At 47.1% G+C, this 17,348-nt stretch overlaps 1 protein-coding gene across 1 annotated transcript in view; it reads left to right on the top strand.

Moving 5' to 3' along the window:
- The first annotated feature begins 13,664 nt into the window (after positions 1 to 13,664).
- The window catches only part of LOC111253356 (uncharacterized), a 174,282-nt gene continuing 170,598 nt past the window's right edge, over positions 13,665 to 17,348 (top strand). The window contains exon 1 of the mRNA XM_022812625.2: positions 13,665 to 17,322. Coding sequence (XP_022668360.1) covers positions 16,966 to 17,322 — 357 coding nt within the window. The 5' untranslated portion in view covers positions 13,665 to 16,965. The remainder of the gene's footprint in view (positions 17,323 to 17,348) is intronic.

The following is a 17,348-nucleotide window of genomic DNA, read 5'->3' as shown; positions in this document are numbered from 1 at the left end:
ATGTCCCAAACCTTCACTCAGTGGCAAATGCTTACGTGCTATTATGTTTCTGCTATGCCCTTCCGTAATAGAAAGCTGTAGTATTGCTATTTTCAGTCTCTCGTATCCCGAACACGGCCGCCGCATCGAAACGCCCCAGCAGTTCGCTCAATGATCGCGTACAACTTTCTTGTGAAGTTCATCTGAAGACGTGTAGCAGTGCTACTAGTACTAGTATATTTTCCTCCACCCCCGATGACCCATGTCGCGTCCACGTTGATCTTCAGCCGACAGTCGTTTCAGTATAGCTGAGTTTTTACCTGGATCCACGTTACGTATAGTCAATTACTCATTACTGCTATAAATACTACTGGTCAACCAACGACCAGCGAGGCCAACAGGGAATATTACAGCCAGCGAAGTGACACTTAAAATTACGTCGAGCAAGCGCCGACTACCGCTGCCGTCGCCATCGACAACACCGATAGTAATTGTAGCGCTGAATCTGTTACGTGCGCGCGCACACACATCAAACGACAATACGTACCATGCTAAATATACGCTTTTTTGTGGCCTCTCGCTTGTACCAAGCAAGAAGTTACAGTACGAGTATTATGCGCCATGCGGAAACCTTAGAAAGCTGGCGGTTGTGTAGTTGCGCGCCTTTGAATGTCAAACTTTAGATCACTAAGATGCCATTTTCGCAGTGATAGTCGCTCATTCAGCCCGGCGTTACCGTATTTCTCCGATGTAACCAAGTGAAAATTCGATGTCTTTACGTTTCGCCAACGAGGGCCAGGGCACCAGTGGATGGGCAAGCGTCAGATCGAGTTTTTGTCGCCATTCTTCCTTTAGATCGACACGAAGCATTAGGCGTCATAGGTAGACGTGAGGTAGGTAGCTGTCTGGCTGAGGTGTGAGTCTTCGATGGCAGAAGCAGTAACGCCGTAATAGTTCTCAAGGCGTATTTAAGTGTATCCGTTGTTGTTGTTGTCGCTGTTGTTGATACTGGGGATAGTGATCGCGGCAATGGCGATAGGTTAGAGCGCACGATATACCGCCGCTTGCGAGTGATCCAGAAATCGCGGCACGGAAATGGTCGAAGTTGTTGTGTGTCGTGATGATTTTTACGTTACTTTTTTTTTTGTAATTGGGCCTCATTCTCCGTTTCGGTCCGGTTGAAGTAGAAGAGCGGCCTTTTAATGGCTTTTTTTTCGATAGCGACCGGTTAGCGGGCCTGTGCCATCACACATAACTCTGTTATCGTTGTCGTATATTTCCCCTGTCCGTATGATAATGCCGAAATCAGCTGAATCACGAGCAGGTCCCTTTTTCTGCTGTCAGAGTATTGGAAAACTGCAGAATTAAGGAGCTGCAACAAATGTAGATGACTATTTTTCAGTGCGTTACTCATCAGTAACTCATACCTGTTACCCAATCAGGCAATATAATTTGCTCTGGATATTATTTCATCGGTTAGTTGACGGTAGCCGCTGCCACCTACATATATATACATCACGAACACTAGTCTAGATCATCTAATACCGAAATAAAAATTTAGTAATTCTAGAAGAACAAGGGGCGACATTACATTGTAGTAATAATGCTTATGCTGCCCGTTGGTTGTGAGCTCAGTACTCCCGTACCCTGTAGAGCCACTTTGCAAAATGTGCCTAAGCCTTCTAATCGTGGCCTGATAGATTGATGTGGCCTGATAGAGCGTGATAGATTTACAAGGTTCAGATAATTAACCAGTTGCTTTGTCTCTGTCGTAGTTAGTGCTGGCTGTTTTTGCAGTATGAAATACAGAAACGAACCATTAGTATAGCAGGTATCGTTAAAACAGGACATACCGGTAAGCTCGTCTCAGGACAAATGAAAACAGGTGCGCAGAGAATGTTTTTGGGTCAAAAGCAGAAAGTAGGGCAAAAGCATAACGCATAACTTGAACTATTACTAGACTCAAGCCAACGTTGCTCTGTTCAGCGTCGCTGCGATTCCTGTCTATTTACACATTGTACAGGTTTATTACATCATTCATTGTTATGGTTTTAATAACCAATATATAGTTATTGAATGTTGTTGATAACTTTTCTACGCGTTTTAACGTTTACGGCAACCAGGAAGCTTGATGACGACAATATATATATTCACTCGCTTCATCAACAGCATCCATCGTTCTTTTCGCCGATAGCTGGACAAAACAAAGAAAAAACGTTTGAACTTGTATTGATTTTCTGTTCATTTCGAGCGTTCGAGCTAGAAAATTTCATTGGCTCTTACTTATCATTTTAATATTTACTCATCCTTAATTATTGGTACGAGTACGAACAATTAAGGATAGGTTTATTTACACTAAAATGCGAGCTGGAATCTTTTCGATATGACCAGAATTTATCGGAAACTTCCTAGAGAGCCGCTTAGAACGGTCAGTTTTCGAACCAGTCGCAGTGGAGCTTGTATCAGGTTAGCAAAGATTAGCAACAACGAGACAGTGAGAACAGCTGTTCTGAGATTCTACCAGTAGCGAAATGGCCCGTGCCTGATTGTGGCGATTCCTCTTGCTGACAGGGTCCCCTAAACAAGCCAGCACCCAGCATTCTCATAACACTTTCCCTCTATTCTTTCCTGGGATTCCCTTTCCACTTGTGCTTACATAGTGAAAATGGCCTAGTCTCATAGTTAAATTGGCCTTCAAAGTGAACAGTGCAGGTGGCAATGGTCCTCGTAGCTATGCGCTCTCGTTCTGGCGTTCAGCTGGCAGGCACTCAAGTCGCTCGAGTGCTCTCTCAGAGTCTCGACACTGTCTCCCCTGCGAGTGGCTGCTCACACGGTTAGATCGCTGATCGCAGTTGAGTCCTGGTCGAGGCTCGCGGGAAGGCTTACTCTTTCTAAGCCGACAAATCCTTCCTGCCGCCATACCCGTGTTGCTAACAGATTTCTATAGCTAGCTTAATATTGACGTTTGTTGTCGATGGCCGTTCCTCGGCTTGGATATGTGTAGACCTTAAGCAGTTGCTTGTTATCGACGCGTTCATCAGCTCTACCAATCGTTTTCCAGTGTTACATCCAAAATAATTGACGCTCGTTGAGGCGCCCTGTCCGATGCTACCGTAATGGCTACCATTATAGACGCCATTGCTGCCGCTGGGCTTTAAATTCTGCTTGATTGTCCTTTGTCCTCTCCCGTTCGCTTCACTTAGTCTTTCTTTTTAAATCTCGGCCTGTCAGCAGTTTGCCGTAATCCAAAAGGCCCTTCCAGGCCAAGGAGCCATACTCTTTCGACTTCTGCTGCTGTTGCCACTGCGTCTACTGCTGTTACCAGACACTACCCGACGCAGAGCATGCTATATTCTGCCCGATTCATCCTGGCGGCCCGCTGTTGGAGGGCTGCTCAGACCTCTAACGCAGTAGAAGCACATCGTAGAGCGTGTTTGGCAGTAGCGTCACTCCGCAGCAGTAGCAGTGGTGATGGTGGAAGCATTAGCCATAAAAACTTCTGCGTCGGGCCCCTTTCTTCCTTCATCACGGAGGAGGACAACCGAAAGGTGCTGGGCTGTAGCGGTAGTTGGCAGTCGGCGGAATATGATGTTGAGATGAGAGTACCGAGGCAAGCAAGGCACTGGCGAACCAACGAGCCGCTGACAATGAACGAGGACCTCGGCGCAACCCAGAGAGAGGGCCGCGGTACTAGCCGGTTGATAGGGGCTCGCAGACCAACGTACCAGGGCCGGCAAGACGTCGAGGACGACATCGCGGGTGCCGACGACTATCGAAAGGTCTGGATGGCGAAAGTCGGGGCTGCGGCCGTTACTGCTGCTGCCGCAGCTGCCAGTCCAGCCGCGGGTGGCTCGAGTCGCGCCCGTTGGTTGGTGGCGGACGGAGAAGCGCGAGGGCGCCGGGCCCGCCCCTGGGGTGGCCCTCTGTCTTCCGCCGCCGCCAGCTGCGCTCGCCGTTAAGGCTTTCATTCAGTGGTAAGTGAGCAGGCAAGCTCTTTTCGCAGGCTCCCTCAAGCAGGCCCAGGCCGAGTCGTTAATGGCAGCAGTCCGGCTGCGATCAAGAAGCTCTACTTGTTCATTGCCATTTGTCTGGTGCTGCTGCTGCAGGTCGGCGGTAGCTGCAGGCATTCGGGACGACCGTAGAGAGAATACATAGAGAGAAAGGGACCAGCGTGGTAGGACAAAACAGGTTAGAGACATGGTAAAGCAACCTTTCAGACAAGTCCAATTTTTAGTTGTTACAGTCTTCTCTGAGAAGACACTTCTCCTACAACAATGCTATTTTATATTCGGTTCGAAGAGAAGGGAAAGCAACAGCGTGAAAAATGGATGGGTGACAGTGAAATTTAAAGGGAAGCATCTTGCCAAGTGGAAAGACCGTGTTAATACGCATCTCCTCACCATCACATAAACACTTGGACGTGACAAAGACGCTATATATACTTGGTCATATACACTAAGCATATCTATATTTAGATGTATACGAGGAAGGTGGTTAATCGGCGCAAGTGTACCGGTTGTTACCTATATTCTATGTGATGCAGCATTCTTGGCCGTTTTTCATAGAGGGGTCAGCTGTTTCGGGGATTGCCAAAATGACGAACAGAATGAAATTAGTGAACCTCGTCCTGCCAGGTCGTCTGGGCAATATTTACTGTGTGACGTTTAGAACTGAAAGTAGAGTGTATCTGGGCATGATTGATACGCTTAGGTGAAACTACCAAAGGAATTAAACATCTGATAAATAAATTTCTGATAAACAGAATGATTGCCTTTTTTTTTTAATTGAAGTCTAGTGAGGTGCTTTGACCCAAGCGGTTTGAAATGAATAAAATTATCTTACTAGAAAAATATCGAATGATCGAATTTAGGACCGCTTGAGACGAGGCTTATTTTGACAACCTTTACAGGAAATTCCGTGTGCGTTTTCGAATGAACAATTTCGAATGTTTCAAATAAATAGTGGATTTTTCTTTTAAACTGTCTAAGTTAGGGTTAGTTTCCTTACTTGTACGATGATCCGGTACCTACAGAACCCAACGTACCGTAGTGTTAGAGTCATTCGTTGTAGCAGATCGTATGAAAGTGATGTCATTTCGATCTACAACTTGATAAAGGACACCTTCATTGTAAATCCAATGTTGTTTCGGAGATATCTAATACCGCACTAGGGCAAACATGCCCTATTCTAGTGCTGTTATTGCTATAAATGACTATATGAAGCTTACTGCCGATAATCATAGTAGCTAGGGTCGCTTGTTAAAAACGAACGATTTTATCATCAACACATAATACCCTCGTCGAGGATTACCTCATTCTTTTCAAACATGTTCCCGATAGGCTTTTATACCTGTTCTTGGCTCGTAAACATTCTGTGTCAGTTCGGTCTCTGCTCGAAGTAGCGCGGCTGCTCTGATCGACCATTCCCGGCCGCGCACTCGGTTTGAATCATACGTTTTTATGCAAGATTGACTACAACCGTTATCACAGGCTAGCTACGGCCTTCACTAAACGGCGATTGATCGTGTGGCAGCGAACGGCCGATTCAGCAATCGGTGCAAACGACAATAGAAAAGAGAAGAGGTGGTGCCGAGACGGAACAGGCTGTCGAAAAGCACGTGGGGTTATAACAAGGATGCATCTCCGTACGTACGGAAGTCCCGTGTTATCCTTTATTTTTCTCAAAAACTTAGCCAGTGTTTATGATTTGAAGTGACACCGTGCGCTGACCAAGAGACACTTCAAAGGGCTTCGGCTAAAAGAACCTGAACGCGCTTTATCCTCATTATTTGTTCGGTTGAAGGCGCTGTTGACGCTGCGGTAGTTGATGCAGCTACGGTCGCTATCCGTCTGTCTCTGTTAGCTAGTTGCTGTTATATTTCTGTGTGTGGGGCCCATGCTTGATCTGCGAGCGAGCGAGCCAAATAATGACTTTCTGACCGATTGGATAGCAGAGACGGATATGGTCCATGAAAGTGAATGTAGCCGGTACGACGTATGACTAGGACACGGAAAGAATAATAGACGGCTCAAGACGTAGTGCAGAATCAGCTCATCTATTGTAAAATAAATAGATCAAACCTAAGATTTTTGCATACAAGTAGTAGCAGTGGGTAATTGTTTGCCTTATAGGTGAGGTTCATCAGGATGAAGCCCGAACAAGATCCGCGATCGATTCGAGGAAAAACTACAAGAACTAGTTAGCTATCCGGGGGCGAGGGGAATGTGTGCAGCCCTTATAAACATGTGGAAACTCTGTATAATATCTAAGCGTTGACAATACAATGCCGGTCATTGGTGGTCATGGTAGCACTAATCATCAAACCAGCTAGCAAATTAAAGTGGTGGCCAGCGTTCCATAAAGTCGTATAATCTATGTATGTTTTAATGCGATATATATTATACACACGCACAGATATGTGTGAAATAACGACCATATATCCAGATATGGGTCTGTCTCAGTCGTATAGCGGTAACGTGCTTGCCTGCTAAACTTTAGCTACACATAGCAAGGAAGTCTGGGATCAAAACTGGGTACAGATAGATACACGGTTTGTTTTGTGCTGCAACGGGCCGTTAGCAATGGCTAACTAAGGTGGCAGCACCGGATACGAGGGTTGACGCATCTAATTTATTTGTAGGTATCAATCTATTTCGCTTAAAAAAATAGTTAATATAGCGTATGCACTATAGGGCCAAGAGACGGATAGTGTTCCGTACGTTTATTAAAAGCTGAAGTTAGATATTTTATAATTTTATTACAATAACAGCATAAATGTTATCCAGGCCCATAACAAAAATGATCAGATATGTGTTATTTGAAGGATCGGTTTAGAAACGCATGCGCTAGCAAGAAATTTGGAGCCAGCTGGTGACGTGGTTATAAAAAGAGCGTGATGCTTTGCTGGCGTGGGAACTGACGCAAAAAACAATTAGTGCACCGTATTTTCATCAGGGAAACTTCACAGAAACGAGACGAGAAAAATGTGCTCCATAATCAATAACAACGGTCGACATACGCCAAAGAAGGTGACGGCGTGTGCCCAGTAGGATTGGGAAAAACTGTCTTATGCAATTAGTGCTGCGTCTAGAAAAACCATTGATTCAGATATCAGCTGTTAACAACCAATAAAACCATCGCAAAACCATTATTTAAAACAGCCAGTGAATGAATACAAGGGTTATCACGGTAAAGCCAAGCTGCACAGACATTTAGTTAATCAGCAAACAATTGGGGTATCGTTGGTTTCAATTTCCAGAGAACTCCCTCAATTTAGTTTCAGACGGATGGGCGGGGTCCGGGAAGGTGGAGGAGACAGGCAAAAAATTAGATATTATAATTTCTCATCCAAAAACTACAGAAGTTCTATAGTGATGGGTTTATGATGTTACCAGAAAAATGGCAGGAGGTCATCAATTACATACATAAACGGATACTTATTTTAATAACATCGTTTAAAAGTGTGCTTCAATTTTGTGCTATAAACTATACTTTTTCAACTACCACATATATCACGCAATCCATGTATTGCAAATAATTGCATTCTAGCCTTATTCAGGACATGTTCTGGTAGAAGGTCTCACACTGTTCCGTTGGCACAGATTAAATTTACGTTAACCATGTGCTATAAAACTCCATTGCAGAACAGACGCATTCTATTTATTGCTTTTTAATCGCTAACCAGACTTTAGATTGTGTTTGGTACTACTGAGAGGGAAAACACAAATGAAGTAGCTCTTGTGTTTTTTCTATCTACAATTCACTAGTTGATCATCTTCGTGCCACCGGATGGCCTGACTCTTGCCGACGGATGACTGCACTGTTCGTGAGCCTGATTTTTTCTAGCTACCAGTCAGCTCATTCACTGGCTAATACCCACATTGCCTTGTGGTAGATCGAAAAACAAACCAGCTTATAGGTAATTACGTAGATTCGATGTAATACCTCGACCTTGAATCCCTATTCTCTGTCCATTCGCTAAAGGACCATGCTGTCCTTCTGAATCTTTCCCTGGCGGTTTTTGTTGCGCGCAGAGCTCATCACAAAGCAAGTCGACATAACCGAACGACTGCTCCTCCTGGCTCTTGCCGCCGCCGTAATTCTGGCTATACACATATTATCAATTTTTATTCTACTCTAACCTCCTGTCCCGTTTGAGCCCCACTGTTTTTTCTCTCTTTCCCGCAACAACCCCCAGTCAAGCAAGCCCTGGCGCAGTGTCGGCAAATGCCCCTAACAGCATTCGCGTTACCCTTACTGGTTCCACAACATCGACTGGATCGACCCCCAACTTTAACGGGCCACCTTATAGCTAGATTGGGTCAACTGTGGGTCGTGCCGCTATTCTGTGCTGTGACGGCAACGTTTTAGTAGCGGGTGCCGCCGCCGCTGCTACTGGGTGCTGCCGTTGCCAATAAAAATTGTATTAATTTTTTGCTTTGGCTTAGCGCCGCTACAGCCATTATGGCCAGCGAATGTCGGCTGTCTGCTTCTGTTGCTATCGTTGCGGCAGCATAAAGAAACCACCAGCCCAATGGCTGGTCTAGGGAACCCTCAACAAAACTGCGCATTTCCGAATCCCGCTTCGGTCCACTATGGCAGCACCGCAGCCGTGGTTGAAGCAGCAGCAGCAGCAGCAGCTGCAATGTCGTGCTTTATGAGTAGAGCGCAGTCCACGGACACAGACATGGGCCTCGTGTGCTCATGGGCCTTGTAACGTTGTGTCTCTATGGGTATTAACTTCTTCAGTAGTAGTACTGCTAGTAAGAGCGGTCGTGAATATCGTGTGCTGTGTAGTAATGTGTGCCACAAGGTTCTATTGGAGCCTAGGCCGATAGCTGGCCCCGGGGCAGCCGCTGCCGGTGGGGCTTTAATGTTTGGTTCTTTTAGCAGCAGCAGACGGCCCAAGACTACAAACCGCTCTGCGTGTAGGTATAGAGGAAAAGTCATGTAACTGTGCGACTACGTACGTGTAGGAGGAAGGGCTGTGTGGGCCTGCCGGTCAAGCTGCCGTTCGATGCTACCACAGCAGTTGGGATATCCCAAAATTTTAGAGTGTCTGCTAAGATCAGACGTTTTTTTAGCGGACTTAAGTATGTACCTAAGCAGACTGTTGCTGCTACTGCTAGTCACCAAGGTTACTTACATAGACGTACATCCTGTTTTGCAAAAACTAGCGAGCTATAGGCGCCCGTTGCACAGCGGCAAATCTACTGCACAGTACTTATCTTTCGTTGTGAACTGCCGATTTTTTTAACTGCAAGCACAGTGGAGATTATCATAGTGGCTAATTTTGTGGATATAATATGGAATCGTGCTGACTAGTTAATCACGCTGCCAAAACTACCGGAAAAAAAGTCGGATTAGCCCCGTACTACCTGATGGGATGGTGGTAATAAGACAGTAGGAATAACAGAAACCGTTTACGGCTACCAGATAAATAGACTAAAATAAATGATAAAATGTTGGGTAAGTTTAGGAGGAAACATGTTTTGTCAGAGATCCAATGCGAACGGTATTCCGCAGAAGATTGTGGGTTATCCCAACTAAAGCACGGGGGCAGTGAACTCAAGGGGGCTGGTCATTCTAGTGCAGCAAATATCGGCCGCCGACAAATGTACATACACCCATACGAGCACATCATATTTTGTTGAAATAATTACAGTCACTGGCATATGCGTCTGCTCTGTTCTCTAGGTTTCGTGTATACGAAGCACCATTGAACGAGAAAACAGGCCAGCTTATTGCAGCTAAGCCTGCTATTGCCATTATTGGCCTCGTCGATGCCGGCCTTACCTTGGCTGTAGCTCGAGCTGCCGTTGTTACTAGTACCCGCAACCTATATTTATGTGAACACAAAAGTCATTTACATCGACTCTACTGGTGACTATCTTGGAAAGCTAGGGCTGGCAAAAAAGTATCGGAAGTCATCTCTGGCGTCAACGGCAGTGGCGAACAGTTTTGCTTTTGACAAGTTTTCGCTCGCCGCTGGGTCGCCGCCCGCAACTTTAGACCGAATCACAGAGTCGATGTATGATGACATTGCCTAGAGAGCCTCGCTATGAGTTGGTAGAGCGTAATCTACTTGCTTGTTTCAAGAGATAGTGAAGAAAAGGACCAAAAACCTTAGGTTTAGATAGGCGGTAGGACAGGAAATGAGTTAAGCCGAGCAACCTACCATTTATGTGATAGAGGCGGTCCAAATGAACAGGGTGAAAGGGATGATACAGGTAACGAATTAATAGTTTCTAATCGTCAGACGCTTAGTGCCATCGGACGGCATTACTGATTCAGTTGTTGGATAGTGACTGGTTAAAAGGCATCTTGTTGTTTCTACTGTTTTGAAAACGTAATACAAATCCTTTTTAGAAGCGTAAGCGAACGAGTGGAAGATCGAGACGGATGGTAAAGCCGGCCTCATGCAATTCGATAGTTTCGAGCTTCTCTAATGCGAGGTTGAACGTTCGCGGATCAATTGTATTGTAATTGAAGTACGGAAAGAACTTCGGTAGACGTTTATATACGGTTAACTATAACCCTTGATATAGATAATTCGCTGTTTTTGGAATAGAAGAATTAATTCCCTTTTGATTGCAGGTGTGCCAGACATCTTCTTATAATTTAACGGTATATACCCTATTGAAGCGTACTTATATTTTCCTTTATTCTCTTTTCGACTTCGCCATGTTACAGGATGTCCTTAAGGCAACAGGCTGTATGACGTTTTCATTATATTCGTGTGAGTACTTCTTTTTAGTACCGTCTTCCTCATATGTGCACAGTGCGTAGTTCCGCCTTTTTCCTCTTGAATAACTTAGCTGCGTACTTTTGCGGCAGCGTCAAAAAAACATAAGAAATCCCATCTAACTATTTCCATAAGCTAATAATTTTCTTCAACGTTTACTACCTCGCCATTTTTGCCCCTTAGCATTCACCGTGACCAATCTAATCTCAAAGAGCGGCATGCAAAGCCAGCACCCTTATTTCAGTAGCAAATATTCACGCAGCAAAATCACCCTGCGTGAAGAGGTTCTCAGTTAACCAGGCTCGTACAGGACGTCGTCCAGCTATCGATGCGTGCAGAGGTTGTTCGATCGATGATTCTGTCGTACAGAGGTTACCGATGGCGGCCGGAGGTGCGGCGACGGCAGCAGCGGCAACCATAGCATTATGCCGTCTATGTCCATGCATGTTTTGCGGTCTGCCGGCCTGTGAGGTTTCTGCCGGTCAGGGTCTCAGTAGCCTATGTGTTTGTATGTACGTGTGTCATGTGTTGTAGCGTACAGAAGCACCCGTAATGTGCTGCTGCCGGGACCGGTGGCGGTGCTTCGCATTGCCCCACCGAAGCATCGGTTTTTTTGAGCTGTTGAGGGAATCGCACGCATCAAGCGTTCAGTTAAAGGCAACTAGCAATTCTCGACTAGTAACTCTCTGCAACAGCGGTAGCAGCAGCAGTAGTCTCAGTTAAGCAGCTCACAGCTGCCCCCCATCTGATTCGTCCGGGCTGCGTAGTTCAAAAACAAAAGACCTCTGGAGGCTCCGCCCAGCCGCGTGCCATCCGCCTGCTGCGCTGTGCGCGCCGTCTCACCCGGCGCCGCTGCGGAGCAGCAGCAGCAGCAGCCACGACTGCAGCGGTCGTACAACCGTTCCTTAACCCGCCACAGCAACCGCTGGCTCCGCTACGACCGGTAGGCACACAACGCTGTCATATACGCGCACACAAACAGCCAGATGGACAGACATACACAAGCACACGCCGGGGAAACGAACGCACGACGGCCAGCCACCACACGCCATCAGCGATGCAAAGAAACGTTGATGCGCGGGCAGTATTCGGTATAGTCCGAACAGCAGGCCAGCACAAAACATCAGACACTGAACATATATTGTATACATACATAGCGAGAAAAAGATACAGAGAGAAGCAGAGAGAGGAAGTTTGGCAAAATTAGCTGCACCACACAGGTTTTCAGTGAGGAACCCCGGTGAGGGAAAGAGAGCCGCCATTACTTCTTTTCGGTCGTTTTCAGCTGGGACAAGATGCTGACGTCTCTTTCCCAAATTTTGGCAGCGTGACCGTATGCTGTTTACAGGCCGAAAATTAGAATTCCGCCTAACAGAAAAGGGAAAAGGCCGATGCAGGAGCCTGTGTCGATCTGTTCGGGTCCGTCAATGCTGTTAGTCCCTCGGTTCGGGTCCTGCTGCGGCTGTTAATACGTTCCTGGCGTACGCAAAGAAAGACGCTTTTTCGGATTCCTGTGCGTAGAGGGTCCAGGTATCCAAAGAAAAAATGGGCGGGCAACTTGAGCCCCTGGATTGAACAGAGGTGGACCCGTGGCAAAAAGGGATAGGTTTCTCTACGCGGCTGTGTGTGTGTGTGGGTGTGCCACGATAATTGTCACCGATGTCTGTTCTGCCTCTTGCACACGCGGCCATATACACATGGAAAGGCAAATATCTTCCAACCTTACGCCGTCCTCGGAGACGACAAAGCTCATTGACGGAATAGGAGGAAAAGGCTGTGGCAGCTGAAGCCACCGGCTATGAGCCCGGCTTGTTGATAGTCGGCTATGTAGGAGCCAACCCCTATAGTAGTTCTTCTACATGGTGTTTGGTGATGTGTATCCTCCACTTCTCCTGTCTGAGTGTCCTGAGCTGAGTGTCCAGCAGAAGCCAGCGTTGTCCTGCAGGGATTTCTACTAGCAGCTTTGAGCGTGTTTTGACTCCGGGACGACTTGCTTACGCATTCCTCGGTCGGAGTGCAGCAGGGCCCTATGCAGGAATAGCAATATCCATAGGCCACGGCAGACGACTCTGGCAAACTAATCAGCCGACGGGTGGCCTTCCATCGCTGCCTTGTGACCTACATTGTCTCCTATGACGTGGTGGCCTGACAGCTCGCTAGCTTGCTTCTGGCGACCTTCCTGGGTGACGATTCTACCCATCCAGTCGGCTTCTCTCTGAACACTTTTTTACCACCGCTACGACAGCTAGTACGGTTGTTATAGTCGGTTGCAGCATTGTCCGCTGCTGCTGCCGCAGCTCCGACTGAGGAGGCGGGGCAACGGGTCGCGCGCGCCAGTTTGAGAGTGGAGAGGGTTTCTCCTGCTGCGACTTCGTCGTTGGGCCACTGTCGCTGCCGCTGCGTTGGGTTAGAAGGCTCGCTCGCAGCAACTACGGCATCGGCATCGGCCGCGGCCGCTGCTCCTGCTATCAAGCAGCATCAACTGACGCACGGAGGCACTAGCCGGCGCCGCAACCACCTCAACTCATTGACAAGCGCGCACGCTCACACACACGCACATACACATCGACAGCTCAACAGACGCAGAGACAGGACAGCCATCCAGCAGACAAGTGCCTGCCAGCCAGCAGCATCAGCTGCCGTTGCGAGAGCGCACACATCCGCTCAGAAACAAACGCGCTACAGCACACGGCCATTGCTGTCGCCAGTAGCACAACAGCAGTTTGGTAACAGAACAGCTCGCTGCACGCGGCAGCAGCCGTCGCAGCAGTAACAGTCCTCGTCATTGTGGCCGTGGCAGCAGCAGCGGCCGCCGCCGCAGCAGCAGCGGACCTAGGGAGGGCTGAGAGAGGGCTCGGGCCAGTGAGCGCACGATTTTTGTGTGGCTGCCGCGAGCCCAGTGAAGAGCGGCTCAGTCGGGATTTTTTGCCTGTGAGAGGCGCACCGCACGTCGGCTAGCGTCAGCGGTAGACAGGTTGCAGGTTGCTTTCCTTGGCCCTGCTGTACCGACGGCGACTAGCCAGCAGGCAGGCAGGCCAACAGCAGCAGCAGCAGGCAGCGGCTGCAGACGCTTGGCCACTACAAGCAGCAACTGCAGCTGCAGCATTACATCCGCCTACTCTATTGCCGACAACAAGCATCGGCAAGGCAAACCGTTGCGGTACAAGGGAACGGCATGTAGACACCTGCCGTGGAGCGCCGAAACAAAGAAAATCGTAGATTTGCTGAACAAAACAGAAGATACCAAACAGAAACAAGCTCAACCCTACAGGAAAAAAACAATAGGCTTAGAAGGTTTCGGGGAAATTTTACGCGGCTCTTGAAACAAACCCCTTACCCCTCTGTGAAACTGACCCCTGACAGTGACGAACCTGTAGCGGAAATCGCGCAGAAACCAACCCGGTTTGTAGAGAGGACGGGACGTCGAGCAATCGCAGTTCCCGCAGCGGTACTACACACTAACCGACAATAAAAGGAATCGTTTGGGAAAGTGCGGAAAATCGTGTAAGTAGTGCATTTCTTTGTATATCAATCAATCAATCAATCTTCAATCAAGGCGATAATCGCCAATTGACCCTATTTGAAGAGCGACGAAAGAAAGCAACGCGATCGGAATGACCAATATTACCTGAGCAATGGTGTGTTTGTTATTACCGTGCAGTGAATTACACCCTCGTAGGATTGACGTGGACGTGCACGCCCACGTAAATACGGAACGGACCAATGTGTTTTCAGTGTTTTGAACCGTGAATAATAAATGACGGAAACTAAATAATGAAAGGCAGATAAGGGAAAAACGTTGAATTATTGTTAGCCCTTTGTTGGCGGTGGTGCATTTTTTTTGTGTACAGTTTCTAGATAATGTACGGTTTTGGTTTTCTACATCGTCTCTATTCGAGCCTCAGCGTGATTGATCAATGGCGGTTACCATCGTCATGCTGAACGCAAACGAGTGAGCTTGCGTGAACTTCGTGTCTCTATATGACAACAAGATAGCAGCCGTCCTGCGCGAGGAGACCAAGTTGTGTTGAATAGATGTACTCTAACAGTACAATGTCAACCAGAGGACAAAACTGTCACAAGCCCGAGCCTCGGATCGGGCCGGAATATATTAGCTGAAGTGGGGTAGTTAGTATTAGGAAAAAGAAAACAAGTACCGATTTTACTAATCAACTATTGCCACCAAAAAATAGTGTATTTACAAGGATATTCAGTGGCATTCTGATGTGACACGTGCGTGTTGCTGGCGTACGCACTGTGATGTCCGTACGTAAGGAAACGGTCAGCGACCGATACTTTGATCGGTACCTGCGAAACGACAGAACACCTTATCGCGAGCAGTACTCCAGCGCGAACAACAGCTCTTGTAGTTGGTAAAAGTCCTCGTGAAACTGTGCAGCAAGTGCTTTGGGACGACTCGTTCACAAAGCACACAAAACCTACAGAAGAGTTTTAGCAGGGACCCGCTCTCAAACGTGCGCGAATAGCTTCACTGTTCAGTCAGCCTGACTACGAAATCCTTTTCTTTGTTCAACGCTCTGCCATTTATAAAAGCCTCATACACGGAAGCAAATTCAACCACCGGGGTACGTTTTTACGTTACATCGCGTCTATACAAGTGCTCGGGAGAAACATGACGTGAAGGAGAAAGGCGCAAACTTCAGAGATAAGCGAGACTGAACTGTTGTAAGAAGTCTCCATCGCGCCAGCTAATAGCGAGACGTTATTCAGAGCTGACAAACTTACCTTCACGCCGATTATCCAGCGGAGCAACAAGTGGCGGACAGGAACCCGGGAAGAGACCAGATAACTAGACTCCGGTTTCCTGAATCACGGATCCGCAGATAACAGGACCGCAGCAACATCATACATACCCTGGGCCCGTTACACCTACGCGGGGAATTATTTCATGGAGATGCTTTTTCAACGATCGTGAAGGTCAAAAATCTACAAGAAAAAGAAACTACTTCAGGAAAGCGAGAAACAACTACTGTAGTAATTATCGAAATTGCTACAACTCCTACTATTACGTCACCAACCAGATAAGCAAGCAAGCAAATAATCGACGATTGTGTGGATGCGTCTCATGTGCTGTTGATCGTGAAAAGTGTATTACTTAATACAGGTGCACTATGTGTTGTTCATCTTTATGATCTTCATTATAATTCCTCAGCATCATCTTCCCTAGCATCTTTCTGCAGAGACCTTTGATAGTTATATCAACTTCCTACATCTTGTACAACATCTTTTTATAATGTGTCGACGTCGTCGTTAAGAAGTCCATCGATCACAAAAGCTCGCCCGCGAACAACCGCCATTCAAATTTTAAGCAGATCCGCCGTGCCCCTAGCGAAGCCCTGTAGTTTTTCCTTTACCCCTTGAGAAGCCCTTGAAGGAACGACTGGAACAAATCTCCCTACGTGGTTAACGTGACGACGACGAAGACATCAGACACGAAAGACGAGTTCGGCCGGACTCGTAATTGTTGTGTCACTACCAAATTAACTCCAATATATCAAACGTGCATTTCATCGATCTTTGAAAGGCTTTCGACCCTTCCTATCCACTTCGGACTAAAGAGGTCGTTGGCTAGCCATCTACCTAATCTTACCATCATCAACTTCTGTTCATCTCTGTTTTCCTATCTCATCTTTTCTATAATCTTTAGCAATCAACCAAAAAGAAAAAAGCGTTAGTAATTATATCTATAATAAATACTGCTACTACCATACCAACTGTAACCAACGACGCGAAAAGAGCAGACAAACATCGAATGCAAACATCTCTCGTTGTGAAAGAGACAGGCACAACTTCAGTGGGGTGCGCAAGGTCTTCGAAGACTTGTCCAAGATCTTAGCTGCGCACCACCTCTTGAAGTGGCGAGTTTGGCGTAACGATAGCTAATTAATAACAAAGCTCAGAAAAACCAACTCCTGTACGACAGGACTGCATGCAAGAAGCTAAGGACCTGCGGAAGCAAACTTGTTAATAACGTAAGATAGGCGAACAAGTAAATATAACATAACCAAATTTGCGGGTAAACTCATCAGACCCACGATAATTTCATTCGTAATCGCAGTAACAGCCGAGGCAAGTAAAAAATCTTGCCGTATTCGTTCATCTTGTTTCTGATAAAGCCACTTCGACCATTGTTGTTACCACCATTTCAATCAAACAATTTATTCCCAAACGCAGCAGGATCAGAAGCAGAGCTCCGCTGCTTCTAACGAAAGCAAGCGGAGATGATCACTGCCGATTCGCCCGACCAGCGGCTGCACTTCTACAGCTCGACGCCTACGGGCGACAGGGGCCTCAACAACAACAACAATAACAACAATAATACGACAAGCAATAACAACAATAACAACAATAATAATAATAACAACAATAACAACAACGACAACACGCTGCTGGTCAAGCAGGCGGCAGGTGGCCAGGGCACGGCGGAGCTGGCGGCGAGTACGGAGAGCCTGGGCCCTGCAGGGCTACCAGGCCAATTTTATGAGCCTGACCCGTGGTACACGAAGATCCAGGACCCCACGGGTCCACACCGACTCACGGGAATGCTCGGAGCTAGTTCCAGTCCAAACATGTACTCGGTAAGTGTACAGTGGCCAAATACATA

This window comes from Varroa destructor, unplaced genomic scaffold (genome assembly GCF_002443255.2).
Source record: "Varroa destructor unplaced genomic scaffold, Vdes_3.0 BEIS01000006.1, whole genome shotgun sequence".
Lineage (NCBI taxonomy): Eukaryota > Metazoa > Arthropoda > Arachnida > Mesostigmata > Varroidae > Varroa > Varroa destructor.
Note: the sequence above shows the minus strand (reverse complement) of the source record. Positions and strands in the feature narration are given on the sequence as shown.